This window comes from Sinocyclocheilus grahami, unplaced genomic scaffold (assembly GCF_001515645.1).
Source record: "Sinocyclocheilus grahami isolate Dianchi unplaced genomic scaffold, SAMN03320097.WGS_v1.1 scaffold359.1, whole genome shotgun sequence".
NCBI classification, from domain to species: domain Eukaryota; kingdom Metazoa; phylum Chordata; class Actinopteri; order Cypriniformes; family Cyprinidae; genus Sinocyclocheilus; species Sinocyclocheilus grahami.
The window spans coordinates 880,383-888,877 of NW_015505538.1; the positions used below are offsets into that span (position 1 = coordinate 880,383).

The 8,495-nt window shown below is 35.8% G+C and overlaps 1 protein-coding gene across 1 annotated transcript in view; it reads left to right on the forward strand.

Moving 5' to 3' along the window:
• The first annotated feature begins 1,070 nt into the window (after positions 1-1,070).
• Positions 1,071-8,495, forward strand: part of epb41l4a (erythrocyte membrane protein band 4.1 like 4A) — a 59,510-nt gene continuing 52,085 nt past the window's right edge. The window contains exon 1 of the mRNA XM_016229860.1: positions 1,071-1,487. Coding sequence (XP_016085346.1) covers positions 1,389-1,487 — 99 coding nt within the window. The 5' untranslated portion in view covers positions 1,071-1,388. The remainder of the gene's footprint in view (positions 1,488-8,495) is intronic.

Sequence of the window (8,495 nt, forward strand, 5' to 3'; positions counted from 1 at the left end):
ACTACTACTACTAATACTACTAATGATAATAATACAGTGTTTGTATCATATAATCATGTAATAATACTATACAAATAATCATTGTACTAAATACATTTACAAAGTAAGATAACCATAGTTATTTTTAATTGTCATTACTGTCCTTGCAACAACAAAAGACATTAAACAAAGTGACAGAAAGATTTAGAAAGTTTGCACTGCATGCATATTACAACAGTAGCGATAACTGTAGTGCAAATGCACACAAACGCAATGGTTATTATTTTTGCAGAAAAAGAAAAAAATATAATAACCATCATTTTTTTTGTTGTTGTAGAGAACATAACATACATTTATGTTACTCACACGAAGTTGAGGAACATATAATGTATTTTGAATTAAATCATTTTAATTCATATTTGATCATTTGTATTGAATTATTTCTAAATTAAATAATTTTGAAATGTACATGTATTGAATTATTATATTATTTAATATTTAACATTATTTATATAGATTCTATTTTTAATTCTTTTATTATAAATAATTAAGAGATTTTGCACCGTTTATTATAGTGTAATTTGGATAGAACAACAACAGACTTTATTAAAGTAGTTTATTAGAGCAGAATTTTGAATAGAATTCAGTGACGTATAGAAGAAACATTCTTTTGTAGAGAATGTTTCATGCATTCATGTTGCTCACAGCAAGTTAAGAACATAATGTACTTTATAATAAATTATTTTATTTAAGATTTAAATATTTTTAACTTATACATTTGACTTTGAAATGTACTAAATGATTATATTACTGACCATTATTTAATATCTAACTTGATTTATTTATTAAATAATTTTTTATTGCAAATAACCATTATTTATAATAAAATGTTGCTAAATAAAGAAATGCATGAATGAATGATAGAAAGAATCGCTGACAACATTATTAGAGGAGAGGATGCGCTGAGTTTCCAACAGGTGGCAGGAAAGTCTTGCTCATCATGACACACTGATGTGTGCGCGAGCGCTTGGGAGGAGTTACACACATGCACAGCCTCTCGGGCTGCTTGGCAACACACAGCATGAATCAAGTGAAACACGCTCGGTGTACCAGGAGATATTGATGGGACACTTGGATCAGTCCAGCCCGACACCAGCAGCTAAAGTCACCCACAGGCCGAGAACAGAACTAAAGGTTCGGGGACTTACTTTCAGGACCACTATGAGCATTTCCACATAGACTTTATTCATCTTATGAGTTCAGATGGGACGTTCGGATGGTGCAAACATCAGGTGCATGAGGACTGAAGCAGAGGACATGTAACAAAGGAGGACAGGAGCTGGATGATGGATGGTAACATCCCGAGGTTTCTCTAGGCTCTTCAGTTTGGATCTTCTGTCTAGTTCAAGATGAGTTGTTTCTGTTCGGTCCAAGAGGAGTTTTACTGTGAGGTTCTGCTCCTGGATGAGTCCAAGCTGATTTTAACCACCCAGCAGCAGGGAATAAAGGTAAACGATGCTTTTATAAGAAATGATTTCAGTGCATATCTTCAGAAAATGAACTATTCTGATCCAGAAGGCCTGTAGGCTACACTCAGCTTTTCTTTCTTACCACACAAAAGAAAAACAAGAACAATATAGATATTTGCTATGTCGTAGTAATTCATCATACTGATTTTGAACAGTACCTGTGTCTATATTGAAGAGGTCCACACCCTGAACCCATGAGCTTAGCACACTACTGTTAACCAGATTACAGTTAGCAAATGATCATTATACACCAGTCTCATTATATATAGCTGGCTGAACAGGGACTACATCGGATTTATGTTTTAAAGCAGTTATGGTGTGTTGAAAGAAATATTAAACCTGAAAGTGTACACTAACTAGGAGGTACCATGGGATAGCTGTAGTTTTTTGGACATGGTGTGTTCATGGAGCGTGGCAGAGTTCTTGAAAGTTATGAGCAAACGTTATTAAAATGTTTGTTCAAAGTTATCTGGTCTTTAAAAAAGCACAGAAACATATATAAAAACGTTTATACATTGTTCACGGGATGTTTTTCTGAAACATTTTAGTTGGACGTTCGAATGGTTTTTCAGTGTTATGTTACCTCTTGTTTCGGAACGTTCAAAAGTAACGTTCAATGTTTTCAAAATGATCAAATGTTCTCTTGACGCTTGTATATAACCAAGAAAAACATGTTTTTAAAATTTTAAACTTTAAAAAGCGTAATAAAAAAAAAAACATTACTACAAAGAAGAAAAACATGTTTTTAAAACTTTAAACTTTAAAAAACGTAATAAGAAAAAAACATTACTACAAAGAAGAAAAACATGTTTTTAAAACTTTAAACTTTAAAAAACGTAATAAGAAAAAAACATTACTACAAAGAAGTAAGAAAAACATGTTTTTAAAACTTTAAAAAGCGTAATAATAAAAAATATATTTTTCTTACTTCTTTGTATCAGGGTGGTATCAGGGTGGTCAAACCGGTTGAAGTTGTATCCCTACATCCTAACAAAAATATGTTCTAAACACAATATGTTAATGTTTCCATTAAATTATGAGAACGTTATTTTTTGAATGTCCGTGAAAGTCCAGGGTTTAAAGCGTTTTTTTAGAATGTTAAGGGAATATTCCATTTTAAAATGTTCCAAACACTATGGGGATGTTACTTTTGAATGTTCTCTGAACATTCTGAAACAAATAGTAACATAAAAAAAAAAAAAAAGCTAGATGAACATCCAACGTTTCAGAAATAAAACATTCCATGAACGATGTATAAATAACGTTTTGTGCTAATATTTGAGAGCATTAAAGGTGGGGTAAGCGATTTTTCAAAAACACTTTAGAAAACCGATTCGGGCCGAATAGCAAAAAAAAACTTGTAGCCAATCAGCAGTAAGGGGCGTGTCTACTCATGATGTGGAGGAGAGCGTGTTCAGTGCACGGGACGGACATTAGCCGAGCCGAGCGACAGAAAGATAGAGATGGCGGATAAAAAACAAAAGAGGAAAACATCTGCGGAACAAAAGAAGGCTTAAGGCAAGAAGTAGAACCCGTGTAAATATCGGATCAGCTTTCCAGCGCTGGAGAGAACTCAAGGAGCGGAAGGCCTGCGATCGGACGCCGAGGTTGTTTTGTTTCTTCTCAATAGGTGAGTAACACTGTGTCTGCGCCGCAGCAGCTAAAGTCTGTCTAGTGCACTGGACGCTACAAAGCGACCGTTGAAAATCATTAGAAATTTGTGTCAATACGTCATGAATGGAACGCAGCAGCAGTTTTGCTTTGTTTCACAGAACTAATCTGTTGCCTGGGTTACGTAGGTATGTGTGGGGTGGAGCTATCAAAATAGGGGCGAGACGCTTTTGGGGTAGGGGCGTGTTTGTTTTGGTGATTTCAAATGTCAACATTGGCAACCAGAAATCACTTACCCTGCCTTTAATATTAAAGACCAGATAACTCAGAACAAACGTTTGATTAACGTTCCTGGAAGAACCTTGAGAGAACGTTCCCTGTCAGCTGGGCTATTACTGCTCTTTTTCTAATCGTTCACATGCAGCGTGTTTGTGTCTCTGAACAGAGTATCGTCAGATATCGGATTGCTGGTTTGCTATGAATAGTTAATGGACAGCGGAGCAGGAGGATCTTTAACAGGTCTTTAATGTACAGTACATGAGGACTACAAAACTGTGAAAAATGGGCAGTCTTTGGAGTTTGAATGACACTTTTTCGCAAAACAGTGTAGCTTTAGCTGATATCTGCAGAGAGGAGGTTTATTAGTTTGTTGCGCATTGCCGGACATGAAGTTCACGGTCGTCGAGTTCAGGTTGAGATGAAGGTTGATGAAAGTGTCCATCTGTCACGCTTGTCTGGATGTTCTTAGCGTGACGCCCTGTTTCCCTCCATCAAGGACGCTGAAAAAACAAATATTTTCACTTCAAATTTGAAGCCTAGGTGTTGCTATGCAGGTCCTAAGGTGGTTGCTAGGTGTTCCCTTCCCCTTTATCAACTTTAATACTTTGTGCATGTGATCAAACCTCTAGCACTAACACTGATAATGAGCAATAAAAGTATTTTTGCATTTAAGTGCTTTATTTGTGCCATACATTTGCTCACATGCACAGATGCTCACTCACATAAAACACTGAGCGGTTCACACACACTTACGACACAAAGGCCTCATTGATTTGACCCAGACGGCGGTGTGTGTAGTTGTGCGTGAGGAACAGAACGGCTCACATGTTTCCATCATCGCAAAACAAAGACAGCAACTCAGAGGCCGCGCTTGAGTCGAGGTGATGCTCTCCTGACGTTTGCAAATGACAAAGAGAAAGCTTTATTTGCAGATTTAGACTGTCTTCCTCCATTGTGTTTCCTGTGAGAGAACGGCAGCGCTTTCTAAACAATAATGACCTTTGGCACGTTTCAACAAAAAAAGATTATTAAAAGCTGTTGTTGTGAAGTTCAAAGGTTCAGGATGAGGCTACAGTGCATGAAAAATGGTCTGGATATTGAAATGTTTTCGTTGTACAGTGGGGATATCAGATATTTGAGTGAATCTCTGGGTTCACATTTCACTCTAAAATTGAAAAGAAATTAAAAGAAGTAAATAAGAAATTTTATTTTCATGATAATCAAACATATTTAAACCACCAAATCATCTTATTGTAAAAAAAACAAAAAAAACACACAATAATATATCATTTCAAAGTATTTCATGTCATGGTAGTGTTTGTTGTGCGGACTTTAATTTATGCTTTAAATACATGTTATATTGAAAGAACTACTGAGAATAATGAAAATTACATAAAGCATTTAAAAAGGAAATGTGCTTAATTGTCATGAATTTGTCTTTTATTAAAATGTTATAATATTTTTATTCTTCAGGACTCTTTGATGAACAGAATTCAAAAATACAGCATTTGTTATATATGCCTATGTATATATGTATTTATGTATGTGTGTGTATTTATATTCTGTATACTGTACTGTGGTATTGTACAGTATGATTATGAGCATATTCATATACTGTAGTTACATAAATGATTGCATTGAAGGCATTTCAGAAAACACCACTGGATTACCAACATGTTAGTGTCCTAAAACCTGGTAATACCGTGGTACTGTTTTGCTCGAGGAGTGACAGACAGAGAAAGTGAAACACAGGGAAATGTGGATTCTGGATTAGTCGGTGTTTAAGGCCGCTGGAGCGTCGCTGGTTCTTCACTCTCGTCCTCCACACACACACATCCGTCCGTCAGCGCGGGTGGAGGGAGTGTGTGGTGTTTGGGAGTGTGCCGGCTGCTCCAGACAAAGGCAGAGGAACCCCGGTGATAAGATGGAGCAGATTTCCTCTAGCTGGATTTGAGGTGGACTAATGCGAGCTCTGGATCAAATCCCTCATTGATGCGTTTAATGGGATTCCTGCAAGTGTGTTGTTTTACATGTTCACTTACAATAACATTTTACAGCTCACATTAATAGTGATGAGGAGCCTAATTAGTAAAGAGGACAGAATGAAATTATTGAACGTTTTGTTGTGCCGTCTGACATTATCTGGCACTCATCTTGAAATGACAATGTGCCATGAGAGACAGAAATAAACCGCAGACTAGAATAAACCGCATTCACAGCTCATGTGATGTGCGTTTTTGTGTGTTAGCTTTTCCCCATGGAAAAACAGTTAGTGCATTGAATAAGTATATATTATTTTTATTTTAAAAGTGCTTGAAGTTTTCTTTTTAAGGTATGGGTTAGTCTGTAAGATGTTTTTTTACTCTAAACATTTTTTAATGTTGTCTCTTGTGCTCATCAAGGCTGCATTTATTTGATCAAAAATACAGAAAAAACTGTAAAATTGTGAAATATTATTACTATTTAAAATAACTGTTTTCTTTTGTAATATATAGTCAAATGTAATTTATTTCTGTGATCAAAGCTGTATTTTCAGCATCATTCCTCCAGTCTTCAGTGTCACATGATCTTCAGAAATCATTCTAGGTTGATGAAAGTGTCCATCTGTCACGCTTGTCTGGATGTTCTTAGCGTGACGCCCTGTTTCCCTCCATCAAGGACGCTGAAAAAACAAATATTTTCACTTCAAATTTGAAGCCTAGGTGTTGCTATGCAGGTCCTAAGGTGGTTGCTAGGTGTTCCCTTCCCCTTTATCAACTTTAATACTTTGTGCATGTGATCAAACCTCTAGCACTAACACTGATAATGAGCAATAAAAGTATTTTTGCATTTAAGTGCTTTATTTGTGCCATACATTTGCTCACATGCACAGATGCTCACTCACATAAAACACTGAGCGGTTCACACACACTTACGACACAAAGGCCTCATTGATTTGACCCAGACGGCGGTGTGTGTAGTTGTGCGTGAGGAACAGAACGGCTCACATGTTTCCATCATCGCAAAACAAAGACAGCAACTCAGAGGCCGCGCTTGAGTCGAGGTGATGCTCTCCTGACGTTTGCAAATGACAAAGAGAAAGCTTTATTTGCAGATTTAGACTGTCTTCCTCCGTTGTGTTTCCTGTGAGAGAACGGCAGCGCTTTCTAAACAATAATGACCTTTGGCACGTTTTAACAAAAAAAGATTATTAAAAGCTGTTGTTGTGAAGTTCAAAGGTTCAGGATGAGGCTACAGTGCATGAAAAATGGTCTGGATATTGAAATGTTTTCGTTGTACAGTGGGGATATCAGATATTTGAGTGAATCTCTGGGTTCACATTTCACTCTAAAATTGAAAAGAAATTAAAAGAAGTAAATAAGAAATTTTATTTTCATGATAATCAAACATATTTAAACCACCAAATCATCTTATTGTAAAAAAAACTACAAAAAAAACACACACAATAATATATCATTTCAAAGTATTTCATGTCATGGTAGTGTTTGTTGTGCGGACTTTAATTTATGCTTTAAATACATGTTATATTGAAAGAACTACTGAGAATAATGAAAATTACATAAAGCATTTAAAAAGGAAATGTGCTTAATTGTCATGAATTTGTCTTTTATTAAAATGTTATAATATTTTTATTCTTCAGGACTCTTTGATGAACAGAATTCAAAAATACAGCATTTGTTATATATGCCTATGTATATATGTATTTATGTATGTGTGTGTATTTATATTCTGTATACTGTACTGTGGTATTGTACAGTATGATTATGAGCATATTCATATACTGTAGTTACATAAATGATTGCATTGAAGGCATTTCAGAAAACACCACTGGATTACCAACATGTTAGTGTCCTAAAACCTGGTGGTACTGTGGTACTGTTTTGCTCGAGGAGTGACAGACAGAGAAAGTGAAACACAGGGAAATGTGGATTCTGGATTAGTAAGGCCGCTGGGCCGCTGGAGCGTCGCTGGTTCTTCACTCTCGTCCTCCACACACACACATCCGTCCGTCAGCGCGGGTGGAGGGAGTGTGTGGTGTTTGGGAGTGTGCCGGCTGCTCCAGACAAAGGCAGAGGAACCCCGGTGATAAGATGGAGCAGATTTCCTCTAGCTGGATTTGAGGTGGACTAATGCGAGCTCTGGATCAAATCCCTCATTGATGCGTTTAATGGGATTCCTGCAAGTGTGTTGTTTTACATGTTCACTTACAATAACATTTTACAGCTCACATTAATAGTGATGAGGAGCCTAATTAGTAAAGAGGACAGAATGAAATTATTGAACGTTTTGTTGTGCCGTCTGACATTATCTGGCACTCATCTTGAAATGACAATGTGCCATGAGAGACAGAAATAAACCGCAGACTAGAATAAACCGCATTCACAGCTCATGTGATGTGCGTTTTTGTGTGTTAGCTTTTCCCCATGGAAAAACAGTTAGTGCATTGAATAAGTATATATTATTTTTATTTTAAAAGTGCTTGAAGTTTTCTTTTTAAGGTATGGGTTAGTCTGTAAGATGTTTTTTTACTCTAAACATTTTTTAATGTTGTCTCTTGTGCTCATCAAGGCTGCATTTATTTGATCAAAAATACAGAAAAAACTGTAAAATTGTGAAATATTATTACTATTTAAAATAACTGTTTTCTTTTGTAATATATAGTCAAATGTAATTTATTTCTGTGATCAAAGCTGTATTTTCAGCATCATTCCTCCAGTCTTCAGTGTCACATGATCTTCAGAAATCATTCTAATATGCTGATTTGCTGCTCAAGAAACATTTCTGATTATTATTAATGTTGAATACAGTTGTGCTGCTTCATATTTTTGTGGAAACTGTGATAAATTTTATTTTTCAGGATTCTTTAATGAATAGAAAGTTCAAAAGAACAGCATTTATTTGAAATATAAATCTTTTGATGGGCAGTGTATATTTAGCGTAGCTTTATATGAAACATAGAACTCTATGTCCTCATTTAGATATTGGTGTTTATGGAGGGGATATGTGTATTTACATGTTTCTGTGTGTACATGTTCATTCGTGTGTGTGTGTGTGTCTGTGAGTGTGTGTGTGTATGTGTGTGTGTGTGTATGTGTC